Source organism: Chrysochloris asiatica, unplaced genomic scaffold (genome assembly GCF_000296735.1).
Source record: "Chrysochloris asiatica unplaced genomic scaffold, ChrAsi1.0 scaffold00001, whole genome shotgun sequence".
NCBI classification, from domain to species: domain Eukaryota; kingdom Metazoa; phylum Chordata; class Mammalia; order Afrosoricida; family Chrysochloridae; genus Chrysochloris; species Chrysochloris asiatica.
Genome location: NW_006408519.1, coordinates 21,869,386 through 21,886,081, shown reverse-complemented (window position 1 = coordinate 21,886,081; position 16,696 = coordinate 21,869,386). Strand labels below are relative to the sequence as shown.

The 16,696-nt window shown below is 41.7% G+C and overlaps 1 protein-coding gene across 1 annotated transcript in view; it reads right to left on the bottom strand.

Annotated features, from left to right (window-relative positions):
• Nucleotides 1-5,401: 5,401 nt before the first annotated feature.
• SLC30A8 (solute carrier family 30 (zinc transporter), member 8) overlaps nt 5,402-16,696 on the bottom strand; it is a 70,715-nt gene continuing 59,420 nt past the window's right edge. The window contains exons 7-8 of the mRNA XM_006830827.1: nt 8,034-8,168; nt 5,402-5,547 (exon numbers count right to left, since the gene is read on the bottom strand). Of these exons, the coding sequence (XP_006830890.1) occupies nt 5,402-5,547; nt 8,034-8,168 (281 nt within the window). The remainder of the gene's footprint in view (nt 5,548-8,033; nt 8,169-16,696) is intronic.

Here is a 16,696-nt window from a genome sequence, read left to right as displayed (position 1 = left end):
CTTTTTCACTGATCCTCTACTTTTTCCAAGTATGATATCTTTTTTCCAAGGACGGGTTCCTCCTTATCACATGCCCAAACTATGTGAGACAAAGTCTTATATCTTGCAATCTAGAAATATTGGAAGGTACCATAGTCTATCAAACAATATATCAGACAATAGTCTGTTATGGTCCACAGCTGAATTTCATTGGCTAATGTTGTAGATCACTAGGTTTTTCTTTCTAGTCTGTCTTAGACTGGAAGCTCTGCTGCAACTGTCTACCAAGGATGGACTTGCTTGATATTTGAAATACTAGCGGCTTAGCTTCTAGCGTGATAGCAACGCAGAAGTCGCCACAGTATAAGACACTGGCAGAAGGGTGGTGGAGCTAATTGTTACTGCATGCTAAGTGCTGATGTGGTGCTATAGGAGAAACACTGGACTGCTAACCACCAGGTTGGTACTTCAAACCCACCAGTCTCTCCCAGGATACCCTACATGGGGTTACTATGAGTCAGATCGGACTCGACGACACTTAACAACAACAACTACCTGTTCGGCACTGGTCCAAACCCTTTAAGGGTTTTTAATTATTGATTTCTCATAAACCTTAACAGGTAGGATTTATTGATCAAGAAACAGAAGAATCCAGCATTTAAGCCACGAGCTGAAGGTCACAGAGCTAATCAAGGGAAGAGCTAAGATTCAAAACCCAATGTCCTAACTGCAGAGCCATTGGCTCAATGCATAAACATACATTCTTTCCTATCTTTTAACATCCCCATTTCCCATCTGGAAGCAAACCTAGGGAACACATATATTTCTTTTTATGAGCCCCACCACCACCAGAGCCCTAGATAAATCTTTACCGAGCACTGCAGTACAGCTCTGCATATTAAGAATGGAGCAGACAATAAATTTGCTCTGATATCAGTACTGAGAAGAATAAGGCTATTGCTTTGAAAGCCGTGAAATATTAAGGTTCTGATAACAGAAGAGAATGCAATGCCGCCAAGTACAGAATTCTACTATACTATTCTAGCACCTTCAACGGTATGGAGTTCCAACCATGCCAAGAAAGAGGGCAAAAGGAGAACAAGGTCTTTAGAACTGATGAGTGGCTGATAATATCCCTTGGTGGCACTGTTCTTACATCTTAAGGTCTTCCAAATCCCCACTGCAATGTCCTGCTTCTACAAATTTTATTGCACCTTAACACAAAAATATTTACTGTCCCGAAGTTTCAATTCTGAAAAAAATGAAACTGTGAAGAAGTCGATTTCAGAGAAATAAGGGGGAAAACAAGGGGCCATGGAGCAATTCCTTTAATTAAAATAGAACTCCACCCCTTGGGCATTCAGAACAAAACCAGTGATGAATGTGATAAATACCATCCCCTATAATGAAATATCTAGAACAACTGTACAGAGACCAAAGTTAATTAGTGGCTACCAGAGTTGAGTGGGAGGAAGGGGGGGAAGGGAACCCATTATTTAGGAAACACAGCTTCTGTTAAAGGTGATGAAACATTTAGAAATAGATAATGATGATGGTTAAACAACAGATGAGTTTAATTAATTTTACTGAATAGTACATGTGAGAAAAATGTTAAAATGGCTAATGTGTTGTCACATATATATCCACCACACACACAAAACAATAGCACTAGAACCTGTGTGTTTGCCCAATTATCTGGCCTTAAGGGCTCTGGCCTACATGAAGCATGGGAAAGAAAAGCCTTTAGTCACCCTTGAGATGGGAATGATGCTAGGGCAGGCAGCTGCCTTTCTGTTTTGAGAGGCAGATGAGGCAGGAGACATTAGGAACCTGAATGTCTAATCATGGTGGTCTAAACCGTGCTTACTGAGGTGGGAGACAAGTGTATTTGGAGGTGCCGTTAGCAGAATGCTAAGCAGCCATTTCAGCAGTGCTGGATGATTTGCAGAGATGGCACAGATGTGACCTCCTTGGTCAAAGTCAGTTTTCTTGGCCCTCAAAATTTCAGAAACACATAAATATAAACAGACATCATGAATGACAATGCCCAAATAGATCCCAGAGTCATTGCCTCCACAAAGATGGATTCTGCTAGGTCTCCACATTGGATGTTAGATGTCGACAGTGACGTAGAAGTCATCTCAAACAGAACTGCTGTCCTCCACAATATTAATCATTGGAAAGGAGCAAAAACTGTAGCATTTTGTGAATCACACAGTAGGAAGTTTCCTCTGCCACCTGTGTTTTGCTTTTCAAATAACCTAATAGCATAAGCAGGCCTTGCACAGCTTCTTCTCCTTGTCTAGAATGTCCTCTTCTGTCTGAAGAACCCCTATATATAATTCAAGGTTCCCCTTATGGAAATCTGGACAGTAAGTGAGCAGGGTAGCCTGTTGAAAGGTCTTACTCCAGAGAGTTTGAGTGATGCCAGTGGGGATAAGGATATGAAAAGGAGGACAGTGTAACATGGTGGAGAGAGAGAGCCTGGGCAGGACCTGGTATGGGAGAAGCAGGTTGTTTGTAAAAAGGCAATCATCCCAAACTCTAAGTCTTCACAGCCTCCATTATTTCCTTCTTCCCTTACAGTTTGCAAGTTCCAGCCCACAATGGTTATCAACCAGGCATGATTTTACCCTGCAGGGGGCAAACATTTGGCAGTGTCTGAAGGCATTTTTTATTGTCAAAATTGGCAGTTAGGGGTAAGAAGAAATGAGGAATGGCTATTAGCCACTATTGGATAAAGGCCAGATCCTCCAGTGCAGGGACAACCCCTTAAACCAAAAATGTCATCAATGATACTAAGGCTGAGAAACCCTGAATTAGAGACAACATTTATTGGCCACACATTTATTATCCCATTTAATTGTAACAGAAACACCCTGATGAAAAGAAGAGTATTCCTTTTCAATGAGGAATTTGCAGCTTAGAGAAATTGAGTACTGGCTGAAGGTCATGGAGCTGGAAGGATGGGCACTGTGCTCATTCCTGTCCATGTTAATTCCTTTACCCACAGTTCCTCTCTCCACCATGTTACACTCTCCTCCTTTTCATTCCCTATCCCCATTGGCATCACTCAGACCCTCTGGAGTAAGACCTTTCAACATGCCACCCTACAATCATTTCAATTAATTTCTCTTTCCTTAGTCAGACACTTATGTAAAGAGGTTACAAATTGAATGCTACCTATGATAGGCCTATCAAGGAACCAATGTTAGTCTTTGACTTCCAAACTCAGTAATGTATTCATCCCATTCTTCTGAAGAATGTAGACTCATCTTTGCATGCATTTCTGAAATGATAGTCCTTGCATATTACTTGGTGTCTTACTTACCTTGTTCTGCCACAACAACGCAAATGAAGACTATAAGTGAGTTACCATAAAGAACAGAGTTTATTTTCTGTTGTTTCTGGAGGCTAAAAGTCCAAATCAGGGTCTCAGTTGTGCCACTTCCTCCTATGTTCCTCTCTCCTAGCTTTTGGTGTCTACTGGTAATACTTAGCATTCCTTTGCTTATAAACAGGCCTCCTGTATACATTTTTCTATCGTTCTGCTTTTATAAGGCACCATTCAGAAATGATTCAACTTCTGGTGTGGCGCTGTTGAATCAGTACTGGACTTTGAACCACAAGGTTGGCAGTTTAAATCCACCAGCTGATCCTCAGTAACCCATATCACTATGAGTAGGAACCAACTCGATAACACTTAATAACAACAACAACAACATTCAGACACGATTAGATGTTACAGTTAAGGTTTTGTGTCGACTTGACTGGGCCAAGATTCTCAGTGGTTGGTCAGTTGAGCTGTAGTCATCACCTCCATGTTGAGGTCTAACATGACATAATCATCTCCATGATGTGATCTGTTGTAAAAATACTCTGCATTGTGAATCTTCATTTCCATGATGGTATGAGACAGACGCAATCTGCACAATTACGTTGTGTCTTGAGTCAATCTCTTCTGAGGTATAAGAGATGAAACAAGCAAGCAGAGCTCAGAGGGACCAACAAGAAAGAAGAGCTGGGAGTGAAGAGTGTTCCTTAACCTGGGGTCCCTGCACCATGAAGCTCCTAGGTCCAGGGAAAGACTGAAGCCAAGACATTTGAGGATCTTTAAGGAATACCAGGCCTACAGATGCTGACAGAAGACAAAGACCTTTATCCAGAGCTATTGCTCTGAATCCAGATTTCTAGCCTCCTAAACTGTGAGGGAATCCATTTGTTTCTCAAAGCCATCCATTCGTGGGTTTTCTGTTATAGCAGCACCAGAGAACAAAGGCAGGGACCATCTTAGGTTTTAGGGAATAGGAATTTAAATACCAGTGGAAGGAGTAGCCTTAACTCTCCTCATCAGAACACAAGAGGGGCATTTCTAACCCTATGAAATGAATGGAGATATTGACACACAGGCAGTTTAAAAGCCGTTGCTCCAAACAGTATCACATCTCAGGTGGACAGTTAAGTTCTAATAAGGTATAAAGATGAAATAAAACCCAAACCCCTAACCCCCAGTTGCCCTCTGAGTCATCCGGACTCCATGTGTGTTACACTGGTATTGTTTTCTGTTGGCTTTTCAATGGCTCCGTTTTGGGAAGTAGATCTCCAGACCTTTCTAACGAGGCACCTCTGGGTGGGCTAGAACCTCCAACCTTTTGGTGAGAAACAAGCACATAAACTGCCACCATTAGGCATCCAGAGTCTCTTTTAGCCCTAACTTGACTCTTTATTTATTTTTGTTTCTCTCAGGTCCTTGTTGTTTTGCTTTTTTAAAATGTGGTTTGGATGAAAGTTTACAAAGCAAATCAATTTTCCATTAAACACTTTACACACATTTTGTTTTGTTACACTGGTTGCCATCTCCTCAGTGTAACAGCACTTTCCTCCCTTCCTTCCTAGCACCACCCCCCTCCCCCACCCTCCTTCTTTCCTGCCCCTTCCTGCCTTCTGAGCTTTGTTTGGGGGCAGATGTTACCCTTTTGGTCTCAGATGTTTAATTTTTCTGTGGATTACAGTCCTCACAGGTGTATCTTTGTCTACCTCTCCTTGCCATTGATTTCTGATAAGACTTTTCTGACTTTTTTTTTAAACCCCATCTCAGCATGCATTATTGAAGAGAGGTGGATTTAGCATTGCCCATGGCTGCAAGCAGCTGTCACTTTAGTGCGAGGCAGGAATGATCTACACACACAAATCTGTAATAGAACACAGCCACTGATAAGTATGTAACAAAAAGGAGTGATGGATCTAAATGACTCTTCATTCATGATGGATACAGCTTAATAAAGAAGAAGGGCATACATTGTACTGGGCGATGAGTTTCTCAAATTTCTCCATTTGATTCCTTATTTCTTCTGTCCCAGAAACTGCATAGTAGCAGGTCGTGGTGTGCCAAACAGCCCACCAGCTCACCAGTGTGACGGAGCTAGTTTGGGGGATCTTCACAGAAAAGACACTCTGGGTCTTGGTCAACTGGCAATTCCATCTGAATGGTGAGAGAGTGCACGGTAAAACTATTGCTGATGGCTTTGGAGATCTCTCTCTGAACAACCTGGCAGTCCCGGCTGGCGGCTGTTGATAAAGAACCACAAACAAGATGAGCAGATTTCACACACATGGGCAGCTGCTAAGACTCCAGCCTTTGACCTGGTGGGGCGGGCTACAGATTCACAGACTGCTCCTAAGGAACTAGCATGGCTCTGGCACTCAGCTGTTGTCTCCCAGCAAAGAGCCCTTTCACTACGAGGAGTCCTTTGGCCCATAGTTCTCTCTGGCATCTTGCCCTCCAAAAGAGCTGAATCTGGAAGTAGAGGCAAGCCCTGAGAAAAGTTCTGTCAGAACTTTAATTTCTCACACAGCCCTGCTAACCAGTCCCCATGGATCAGGGGTGCAGACCTTATATCTAATCAGAATTTATGTTAAAGCTGGTGACAGGAACCAGGAAGAATTTAAAGTTCCCCACAGACCGTTCTGAGAGCAGCAACGCTCACTGCCATCTTTTTTCCTGTCCCAAGTGGTATCAGAAGGCTGAAAAGTCCCCTCAGTAGTACCTGACTGTTTACTAGACTCTTCTCTTGTGGTGAAATACTGGTAGGTAATGCCATAATTCCCTGAAGCCAGAGAAGAGCTCCTGAGAGGAGATGGGAATGTTTGAGAAAGCAAGTCCTCAACTGTCACTGATGGTTTTGAACTTGCCTCTTAGTAGTTTTCTGGAATTATTTGTTTACTCTTTTAACCTCAGAAGTGTTGTTTGAGTTGCAAGGTCAGAGGTTCAAACCCAATAGTCACTCCTCAGAAACCCTATACCGGGTCACTATGAGTCAGAACTACTTGACAGTGCTTAACAGGAGCAACAACTACTACCATTATTAAGAAGGCATGGTTGTTGTTGTATGTGCCATGGAATGGAGTCAGTTCCAACTCACAGTGACCCTGTACAGGGTTTCTGAAGCTGTAAATCTTTACGGGAGCAGAAAACCTTATCTTTCTCCCATGGAACAGGTGGTAGTTTTGAACTGCTGACCCTGAAGTTAGCAGCCCAATTTGTAACCACTATGGATTATGAGCTGACCTTCTAAATGAAAGGTCAACAGTTTGAATCTACCAGTCACTCCAAGACTTTCTGCTCCTGTAGTAATTTACAGCCTCAGAAACTCTCTAGAGGGTCTCTGAGTCAAAGACGACTCGTTGACACTTAACAACGAACCTCTCATTCTTTGCTGAGTTCTCTCCTGGAGCGATGAAAGGACTCCCACCTCTGTTCCCCATCCCTCTGTGATACAGGTATATCACAGGGCCATGCTGGTTCAGTGGTGGAATCCCCACTTTCCATGCCAGAGGTGCAGGTTTGATTTTTGGCCAGTATGCCTAATGCACAGCTACCCCCCACCCCCACCCCCATCCCCATCCCTGACTATCATATATGCTTGTTGCTATGATGTTGAGCAGGCTTCTGCAGAGCTTCCATGCTAAAGATGGATTAGGAAGGAAGGTCTGGGGACCTACTTCCAAAAATCAATGAATGAATACCCAATGGCTCATAACAGTCTCATCTGTAACTGATCATGGTGACGACACAAGACTGGACAGCGTCGCATTCTGCTGTGATGGGTCCCTGTGAGTCAGAGGCCAATTCAATAGCATGTTGTTGTTGTTGTTGTTAAGTACCGTGGAGTCAGTTCTGACTCATAGTGACCCTGCACAGGGTTTCCGAGGCTGCAAATCTTTACGGGAGCAGAAAGCCTCATGTTTCTCCCGCAGAACAGCTGGTAGTTTCGAACAGCTGACCTTGAGGTTAGCAGCCTGATTTGTAACCATTACGCTACCAGGATTCAATAGCATACCATGAACAAAATCATTCTCTAATTTTTAAAAAAGTAGAATTCAGCATCAAGTCAATCTTCTAAACATTTCTTGACATGATTACAGAATTTCTAACCATCCAATGAAGGGATTTCTATTAATTCCTACTAGCAATCTGTCATCATGTTAGAACTTTAAGGATGGGGCCTATGTCATGGTCATCATCAGAGCTAGGCAAAACATCTAATATACAGGAGATACTCAAGTAAGAATTACTGTTGGAAACATTTATTGTTGGTGTTAAAGTGCTATTGAATCAGTTCCAATTCACAGCGACCCTGTATAGGGTTTCCAAAAACAGGTGGCTAGGTTTGAACTGCCAACCTTGTAACCACCTTGTAAGCAGTCCAGTGCTTATCCTACACTGCCATGCCAGGACTCCACCACTGTTACATAATAATTGCTTTTCTTTCAACTATGGAGCACCAAGCTGAGCAGGCAACATCTGATTTTCAGAGTTTGGAAGGAGTTTCTCCCTTGGTTCTGTCCTCTACACTCTGCAGTTCATCTTAAGGGAGATCACTTGCATTGTTGTTGCTACGACAACATGATCAGATAACGTTGGGAGTATAAACCACTTTCTAATGGCTTTGCAGGCAACAGTCACTCAGGACAGCTCAACAACAGGAGGAAAATTACTGACTTTGCAGGACAAGAACTGAATTTTGTCCATGATGTTTACAAAATGTACTGACCTGTAGCAACATGAGCTGAGAGAATCACTTGGTTCATTGTTAGAGACCAGACATGCAGGCTGTGCACAGATACCACACCATCGACTGCTAAGATGAGCCCTTTGACAACATCGTAATTCAGGCCCTTTGGCACACCTGACAAAAGGAAAGAGTGGGAGGCTGTTGTTATTCAACTAAATCATAGCTCACTGAGACAGTGAAGAGGCAGCAAAGTTCTCACCGAAGTATCAACTGGCCCTTCCCTTTCTTTGGTTTCTTACTTCAAATGTTTACAAATCTGATTTATCTGCCTCTTTGGAAGGGTTTACCATCAATGAAAAGTTCACAGATAAATAATATTTACAGAATTTCCAATTCAATAATCATCAATAGTAATGATCCTTAGTTTTTCAGGTGTTATTCATTTAATTGTGCTTTTTCCAATTTTTTTATAATGTTTTATTGTGAATTATGTGATAGTTTACATGGGAGGACATTAACTTCACCTTGATCCCATCATGTATCATTTCCTTGCCATGGTTACAATCCCCTCCATGCATCATCCATCAACCAAAGGGTATATCCCACAAGCCTGCCCCTGAGTCATCAGCACAGAGCCCCTCTGCCTCTCCCGGACCAAAGTCCCCAGCTGCTCCATCTCTCCACATCATTGTCTCTGCTTCCATCTCTGGCATCACTGCTTCTCTGGGTTGGGTTCCGTTCTCCACTTTTCTCCCTTGATGGTCCCAGGAACCTCCGCTCCTAGACTGCAAAGTTAATCACTCCAGGTAGTCAATCAGTCATTCTTTTAAAGTCACTGAGGTGTCTCTAGCCCAGAAAAGAGAAGACTAAGGGAACTTTGATCACTTTCTTCATTAATTGAAACGTTTGTCATATGGAAGATGAGAAGAGCTAAAAGTGTAAGGATGCTTCCTTTGGCTAGCTTCAGGGAAAGGAACAGCAGCAATGGTGAGAAGTTAGGTTGAAACAGACATCAGTTCAATAGAAATGTGCTTGCTGGGGGGTTTTATTGTTGTTGCTTAATCATCCCGTGTAACCATGAAATTAGCCATTTAATGAGAAAGGACCATCCAAAAAGGATGCTGTAGAAGGGATTTCCAAGTACTACTTTTATTGCCAGGAGTCCTGCTGGTTAAGGAGCTTGGGTGCTAATGGTTTGAATCCACCAACTGCTCCTTGGAGAAAGAGGTAGCAGTTTGATTCCGTAAATATGTACAGTCTTAGAAACAGTATAGGGCAGTTACTCTGTCCCATAGGGTTAGTATGAATCAAAAATAAATGAAAAAGGACTCAATGTGTACTCCTATTTTAGAATCTACCTCAATTCTTCTCAAGTGTGGTGTCAGAACTAGCCCTAGTACATGCACAGGTGTCTGTTAAAAATACATATTTCTTAACTCTGTTCCATAATTCCTGATGGAAATTTCTATAGGTGAGACTCTGAACTCTACAGGCTTTCAGTGTGGCTCTTTATATGCACATTAGTATCACCTGAGGAGGTTTTAGAAATCCCGCTAACCAAGTTATACCCAAGACCCATTAAGTCAGAATCTCTGGGGATGGGACCCAGAATGAGTATTTGTTGTTGGTAAGTGCCATAGAATTGGTTCTGACTCACAGCAACCCTTACAGGGTTCCCAATGAGTGGCTGGTGGGACTGAACTGCCAATCTTGAGTTAGAAGTCTAGTTGGCATTAGAAGCAGTATTCATTGCAATGGCTACAGACTAATGGAAACTTGAGATCTTGTACAGGAAAGAACCAAGGGGCATGGGAAGTGAAACTTTTGATTTCTTAGATGGTTAGTTTGGATTTTGTTACCTGTAAAGCCTGAAAAGAATATAAGAGCTGAATGCTTAAGCTGAGGGGGGAAAACAGCTTCTGGAGGTGCCTAAAGCAGATGTTGTTGTTATGTGCCCTGGAGTCGGTTCCGACTCATAGTGACCCTGTGCAGGCTTTCCAAGGTTGTAAATCTTTATGGGAACAGAATGCCTCATCTTTCTCCCGTGGAACGGCTGGTAGTTTTGAACTGCTGACCTTGTGGTTCATAGTCCGATTCATAACCACTATGCTACCAGAGCTCCTTTAAAGCAGATGTTAAGCTTGTTAAACTAAACTGCTGAGAGGGGGCTGGGGCCTACTGGAGCCACTCTGCTAGAGGCCTAAGGTCATATACAGATGAATGAGATTGATAAAGGTGGAGGAGAAAAGATTGGATTTGAGTGTTTTAAAGGTCTATGTGTTTGACTGCCTTATAGATATTGGTTTCTCATACCTACTATTTAAAAATATATATACAAGTGTGATAAAAATTAATATTGTTATGATTACAGAGAGTTTGTAAGCCTGCCTTCAGCCACTTGATTGGACTTGCTAAAAGAGGAGTTAGAGTTGCCTGGAAATAAGCTTTTTGTTTCAAGCCTTTGTAGAGAATGGGGCCTTAGGTGGAATCCTGAGCCTCATCCAGATCCTTCAGACTTGATACATTTGCATTTGAAAAGACAATAAGAGCCACCCAGAACTCCTGAGAGAACTGGAGATTTATGATTGAAAGAGAACTACAGGAAATAGAAGAAAACAGTCGACTGTTTATGACTTTTTTTGAGTTTCAAGCAAGCTGTTTGCCATGGAGATATCAAATCAAGAAATCTGTGCTCATCAGAGAAAATCCCCTTCTATGTTCACTGGTTACCACTTGGGTCTACTTGTTGAGTGGAATGGGGGAAATGCAGCAATGAAGACACATGTTCCATTTGCACCCACAGACCTTGAGATGAAAGAGAGAGAAGAGTATTGGATGGCTGGTCTAAAGATGAGGGAGTGTATGAACTCCTGAGCCCATGGGCACCCACCTAGTTCCTGGGTGGTCTAAAGATGAGGGAGTGTATTCACTCCTGAGCCCATGGGCACCCACCTAGTTCCTGGGGACTAGGGCTGAGAGTGAAGGGGCCAGCTATTGTAAATATAGGGAGGTGCGTGAACTCCCAAACTAGCAGCTGGTACCCATTTGACCTAACTTGGATGGCTAGGGCTGAGCTGAGCAGAACCTGACCAGATGAAGATAAAGATGTTTGATACTGTAAGCAAGTGTCAACTGCTGCATTTTGATGAACTGGACTTTTGCTTATGGATGCAGTTGCTCAAAATTCCAACCAGAATGGAAGATTTTTCAGATCAAGGAACATGTTTATGCCCTTAATGTACTGGATTGATACGGTACATTGGCTATCAAAAGTGAGGTAGTTATAAAGGCATGAAATGGATGGGTTACAAGCTTACTTAGTCTCAGAATGAGGGGGACAAGGGAGCATCCCCACTGAATAGTTTCCTCTTTTTCAGAAGGTCTGGTGAAGGGACAGTACGGGGAGATGCTGACAGGATTTTATGATTTCAATAGTGACTAATGGTTAGCAGGATTAATTGTGATTCTCAAAACTGTCATTGTAGAAGATATTTAACTGAAAGGGGAAAAGTTAATCCTTCATTTATGAATGACAATGGCTAGAACAGCCAGGGGGTAGCCTGTGGTGCCTAGAATTTACTTGATATGACTTTTCTATCCAGTGTCTTCTTAATTCCCACCAAGCAATTGGGTGGGACCATGCAAATAAGGTGTACAGGACTCTAAGGCTGGGATTGGTTAGTTTTGCCCTCTGTCTAGGCTAAAAAAGAGCTAACTGGGAAGCAGAGATGGAAAATCTCAGGGCCGTTAAGAAGGAAGCTTCCAGGACCTTCATGAAGGAAGATCCCAGGATAATCAAGAAGGAAGTTCCACAACCATCAAGAAGGAAGGTCCCAGGACCATTGAAGAAAGAGCGTAAGTAACACATGAGATCCTTAGCTACAGAAACAATGACTACAGATTCGATGGAAAGAGATGACAGCAGAGGTCACAGCAGAGTTGGTGGCATTGAGGGGCAGAGCAGCTTCCAGCTCTAGGCTACGGAATGAGTAAAGCTGAGTGCCTACAGGCAGGAAACTGGCTTGAAAAACAGACAAGAGGCATTCCTGACTGGAGAACTGCTGCATCTTGAATTGGTTTTGATACTGAATTGCACCCTGTTCATTTCCCTAGTAGACCCTATAATCATGAGTATTGTTATGAGTTCTGTGTGGCCATTGCAATGGATTATCAAACCCAGATGTGAAGCAGCGAGTAGGAGGGATGGTTGGTGTCAGAGTAGGGAAAAGAAGGTTGTACGTTGGAAGCAGGTCTGAACTCTGCTTCATTGAGATCGGCTTGGGGCTGATTTTGAATTTGAGTCTCTTAACCCCTTTTGAAGCCAGGGGCAGTCAGACATGGTTCCACTTGGTTTTCAGAAGTTGGTGCCAGGAGTGGGGGGCTTCTTCTACAGTGCCACACCCATTAGCTGATTCTAATGTGTAGCCTACATTGAGACCCAATACACTAACATTTACGAGTCCTGAGCAGCGCTACCTTAAAGTGGTTCTCAATCTGGATGGCACAATAAAAAATGTCAAAGCCAGATATCAGCCTAGACCCAGGTATAGGGCCTGGGCAGAAGTATTTTTTAAACACTTCCCAGATGATTGTAATGAGCAGCTTAGAACTGAGAACATGGACGTAAAACAGGGGTGGGAAATCTTATTTCTGCCAAAATTTATAACATTATTTGTGAACCAAAAAAAAAAAAAAAGATCAATTTAAAAACCAGCCAGCTATATTTGGACAAACATTAAATTAGCTCACCCTAATGTTCCAACTCCATAACACTTAAGAATAACAATGCATCGGCTAGAACTGCAGTTGCCTCGGCAGGGCCAGACCACATGATTTCACGGGCCTTTTACGGCTCATGGGCCGGACACTCCCCACCCCTGACTTAAAAGATTGAAGTATCTTGTATTCATTGCTAATTCTCTACAGGACCCCTGAGATGGCACTGTAAGATAAGCACTGGACTTAAAACTAAGGTCAGCAGTTGAAACCGAACAAATGCTCTTGGAAACCCTACAAAAGGTCACTGTGTGTCAGAACTGACTTGATCGTACAAAACAACAACAACAAATTCTCTGCAGTTGGAGCTTAGGTTGAATCTCACTTTCTACTTTTTCATGGATGCAATGAAGATCTGGTCAGCATGTCCTCTGCTTTCATGTCCTCTAAGGTGGTGGTGGTGTCAAATGTGTTCTGACTCACAGTGACCCTGTAAAGGGTTTCTAAGGCTATAAATCTTTACAAGAGCAGAAAGCCTCATCTTCCTTCCACAGAACAACTGGGAATTTGAACTGTTGCCCTTGTGGTTATCAGCCCAATACATAACTCACTACACCATCAGCGCTCCTTGTCCTCTAAGCTACATACGGAGTACTAAAAGCAGATCAAAAGAATTCTTATCTCAGACTAATAATAAAATATGCATGAATTCAGATGTGATAATTATTATATTTTAATAATAATAATAATAATAGACCTTTATTGAAAACCTACTATGTAATGGGAACACAGCAGCTCCATATGATAAGCACTGGACTGCTAACCACAAGGTCCGTGGTCCTAGGCAGCCAGCTGCATCTTGGAAGAATTATAAGGAAACATTATGCAGGGTGACTCATGGTCAGCAGTTCAAAAGTACCAGCTGTTCCATAGGAGAAAGATGAGGCTTTCTGTTCATGTAAAGATTTCCAGCCTCGGAAACCCTGTACAGGGTCGCTATGAGTTAGAACTGACTCCACAATACTTAACAACAACAACATATAGGCACCGACTTACTGACACTTAACAACTATGTTAAGAACTTCATTTATAACAATTATCTCATTTAATATTCAAAAGTACTTACAGAATATGAAACATTTCTATGCACCTCACTGTTCATAATGTCTATAAATAAGCAAGTATATCCATACAACGGAATACTTTGCAGTTATGAAAAACAATGGACTGTGTCTATGCATCTGCTAACAAGGAAAGATCCCCAAGTAAAAAAAGCAAGGTGCAGAAAAAAAAAAATATCAATGTATGATTTTCTTTGCATAACAAAGACATACTATACATATGTATATGAACACATAGGAGGAGGCTTCAAAAGTTTGTGGGAAAGTTCCATCATCTTTTAATTCAATTTTTACACAAACTTTTTGAAGTCCTCTCATCTCTCCTGTAAAGATTTACAGCCTCGGAAACCCTATACAAGGTCGCTATGTGTCGGAAACTACTCCACGGCATATAACAACAACAACATATATTACACATATGTGAATGCATGAATATTTTGGAAATATGCAAGTCAACTTAATAGGTGTGATCCCTGAGGAGTGTGATTAAGAATCACAGAGATAGAGATAAGATGACATTTTGTTATCATTTTATACCTTTCTGTGCTATTTAAAAATATAACCAGTGCAAGTATTCTTTCGTATTAACCTAACCCTGCTGTGGTGCTGTGGGTAAATGCGCTGGACTTCAATGTTAGGTTGAATGGCAAGGTCAGTGGTTCAAGTTCACCAGCCATTCCTCAGAAACCCTACACAGGGTCGTTATGAGATGAAATCAACTCAACAACACTTAACAAAAACAATAATTTAAAAATAAATCATCTTCTAGATAGGAGTTACCTGCCAGCATCAGTAAATTAACTGAGCTATTCATGGTCTCTGTATTTTTCCTTAAATAAAATAATAAAAAGAATTACTGGAAGAAAGCTAAACTGGGAGACAGAAACATTGGAATAGAGTCATTTCAAATTTTACACCAATTTGACATTAATCCTCTGTTTGCCTATGGCATCAGTAATAGCAGAAACAGCTGTAACTCAGCACCCAGCCCTGGGAATTACACAGATATATCTGTGACTTGACAAACCAAATATTCTTATGTCCAGAGCTGGAAAGTTCACTTGCTACTCAGTGATATTTTACTCCATTATCTGTTTCACTCTCATCAACAATGTCAACAAAGACTGCGTTCACCAAATACACAACTCTGAAATGCATACTCTACAGTGAAGGCAACTATGCCGAGACTGTACTGACCATACATCAGAAGGTGCTGGGGGGAAAAAAAAACATGCAGCCAATGTCTTTCAATCCCAAATCCTGATGTGGTGCTGTGGAATAAAGCACTAGACCAGAAGGTCGGTGGTTCAAACTCACCAGCCAATCCTTGGAAGTCTTATATAGGGTCTTTATGAGTGGGAACCAATTCAATGGCACTTAACAATAACAACAAATATTTCATATGATGCAAACCTCTAATTCTGATTGTATTTTCTAGTTGACATTTGGAGTCATCATGTGTTGTTTTTTCTAGATGACTTGTGGCAACCGTATGCACAACAGAACAAAGCACTGTGCAGTCCTTAGCCAATCTCACAATCGTTGCTCACTTGAGCCCATTGTTGCTGCCACTGTGCTGATCCATCTGGTTAGGGGAGCTTCCTCTTTTTCTGCTGACCCTCCACTTTACTAAGTATGATGTCCTTCTCCATAGATTCGTTCTTCTTAATATGTCCAAAGCATGAGAGACAAAGCATGGCCATCCAGGCTTCTAAGGAGCATTCTGGCTGTACTTCATCCAACACAGATTTGTTTGTTGTTTTGGAAGTTCATAGTACTTTTAATGTTCTATTCCAACACCATAACTCAAATGTATCAATTCTTCTACAGTCTTTTTTACAACTCTTGCATGCTTATGAGGTTATTGAAAATACCATGGCTTGGGTCAGGCACACCTTAGTCCTCAAACTGACATCTTTGCTATTCAACACTTTGGTCTTTAATTTTCATCAGTAAGTATTTTAAGTCTTCTTGTCTTTTAGCAAGCAAAGTTGTATCATCTGCATATTGCAGGTTGTTAAGGAGTTTTCCTCCAAATCTGATGCCATGTTTTCCTTCATATAATCCAGTTTCTCAGATTATTTGCTCAGCATACAGATTCAATAAATGTATAGTGAAAGAATACAAGCCTGGCACACACCTTTCCTAATTTTAAACCATTCGGTTCCCTTGCTCTGTTTGAATGACTCCCTCTTAATCTATGTACAGGTTCCTCATGAGAACAATTAAATATTCTGGAATACTCATTCTTCGCAATGTTGTCCATAGCTTGTCAGAAACCACACAATCAAAAGTCTTGGTGCAGTCAATAAAACACAGGTAAACATCTGTCTGGGATTCTTTGCTTTCAGCCAAGATACATTTGACATCAATAAGGATATCCTTTGTTCCATGTCCTTGTATGATTCCAGCCTGAACCTCTGGCAGTTCTCTGTCAATGTACTATGGCAGCCATTTTAAAATTATTTTAAGCAAATTTTATTTTACTTGCATGCAATATTAATGATGTTGTTGTTGTTTTCCAGTGTCATCAAGTTGGTTCTGACGCATAGCAACCCTGTATAGGATTTCCAAGGAGTGACTGGTGAGTTTGAACCACCGACCTTGTAGTCATTGGGGTCCAGTGCTTTATCCCACAATGCCACACTAGGACTCCAATATTAATAATATTGTCCAAAATTTTCTGAATTCCTTTGGGTCACCTCTTTTAGAATGGACACAAATATGGACCTTTTCCAATCAGCTGGCCAGTTAGCTGTCTTTCAAATTTCTTGGCATAGATAAGTGAGTGTCCCCAGTGCCACATCAATTTGTTGAAAGATTTCAATTTGTATTCTATCAATTCCTGGTGCTTTTCTCTTTGCC